The sequence below is a fragment of the Chiloscyllium plagiosum genome, unplaced genomic scaffold (assembly GCF_004010195.1).
Source record: "Chiloscyllium plagiosum isolate BGI_BamShark_2017 unplaced genomic scaffold, ASM401019v2 scaf_10527, whole genome shotgun sequence".
In the NCBI taxonomy this organism is placed as follows: domain Eukaryota; kingdom Metazoa; phylum Chordata; class Chondrichthyes; order Orectolobiformes; family Hemiscylliidae; genus Chiloscyllium; species Chiloscyllium plagiosum.
This window is the reverse complement of record NW_025205805.1, coordinates 5628-7041: the sequence shown is the minus strand read 5'-3', so window position 1 is coordinate 7041 and position 1414 is coordinate 5628. Positions and strand designations below refer to the sequence as shown.

At 52.8% G+C, this 1414-nt stretch overlaps 1 protein-coding gene across 1 annotated transcript in view; it reads right to left on the bottom strand.

Moving 5' to 3' along the window:
- LOC122546469 (diacylglycerol kinase beta-like) overlaps positions 1–1414 on the bottom strand; it is a gene marked incomplete at its 3' end in the record, with an annotated part of 10292 nt that overhangs the window by 3454 nt on the left and 5424 nt on the right. Inside the window, exon 3 of the mRNA XM_043685173.1 lies at positions 717–815. Within this exon, the coding sequence (XP_043541108.1) occupies positions 717–815 (99 nt within the window). The remainder of the gene's footprint in view (positions 1–716; positions 816–1414) is intronic.

Below are 1414 nucleotides of genomic sequence, written 5' to 3'. Positions count from 1 at the left end.
ACCTGTCCGGACTTGTCCGACCTGCCTAGCTCCTTTTCCACCTATCCACTCCACCCTCTCCTCCCTGACCTATCACCTTCATCTCCTCCCCCACTCACCTATTGTACTCTATGCTACTTTCTCCCCACACCCACCCTCCTCTAGCTTATCTCTCCACGCTTCAGGCTCTCTGCCTTTATTCCTGATGAAGGGCTTTTGCCCGAAACGTCAATTTTGCTGCTCGTCGGATGCTGCCTGAATTGCTGTGCCCTTCCAGCACCACTGACCAAATCACCCATAGTGCCCAGGGATGTGCTGGTTAGGGTGGATTGGCCAAGATAAATTACCCATAGTGCCCAGGGATGTGCAGTTTAGGGTGAATTGGCCGTGCTAAATTACCCGTAGTGTTCGGTGCATTAGTCAGCAGTAAATGTAGGTTGTGGAATGGGTCTGGGTGGGTTTCTCTTTGGAGGGTCAGTGTGGATTTGTTGGGCCGAAGGGCCTGTTTCCATACTGTAGGGAATCTAATCGAAAACAAAACGTGTCAAAGATCGAAGCTTCCATCTCCCAGCCATTTCTCAACGCCACCCTCTCCCCCCTCACCCCCCATCCCCACCCCCCACCCCCCCCCGCCCTCCCCCATCATCTATCCCATCCTCCAGAGTTCCAGCAATACAAAGCCAACAATTGCTTTCCGCAGTTGACTCAAACCCCAGGAAGAGGAGCTGAGGATTTACCAGGACGACGGGATATATCGCAGAGGGAGGGAGCACGTGATCCCGTAACGAGCCACAGTCACAGTCATCCTTCTCTTTCAGTGCACATTCATTATGGAGCTGTGAACACAAGAGGGCCATCATTACTGAGCAGCACACACCCAGGCCCCTGAGTGCGATCGGTTCACCTTCACTCCTCTGAGGACTGGCTGGCTTTCAGCCAATGCCACTGCCCTCCAGTCTGTCTACAGCGATGGGGCAGTGCCCATGGCTTTCAGCCAGATCGTCTGAAGGTGAATCTGTAAACCAAGCTGGTAAGCAGGAAGGGCTGTGAGCTGAATCACAAACAAACCAGAGACCAGGGAGAGGTGAGACTACAAGAAGTCGCAAGGCTTTTACAGCTGAGGGGCAGGCCCCAGGGATCGCTGCTGGCATTTCTTTAATACACAAGGCTGGAGTCAGACTGCTTCATTTCAACTGATCACCAGATCCTTCATTATTAAACCCCTGGCCACACATGCCCATGCAATATACTTCACTCCAGTCAGGGAGATCTACAGCACAGAAACAGGCCCTTCGGTCCAACCCGTCCGTGCCGACCAGATATCCCAACCCAATCTAGTCCCACCTGCCAGCACTTGGCCCATATCCCTCCAAACCCTTCCTATTCATATACCCATCCAAATGCCTCTTAAATGTTGCAATTGTACCAGCCTCCA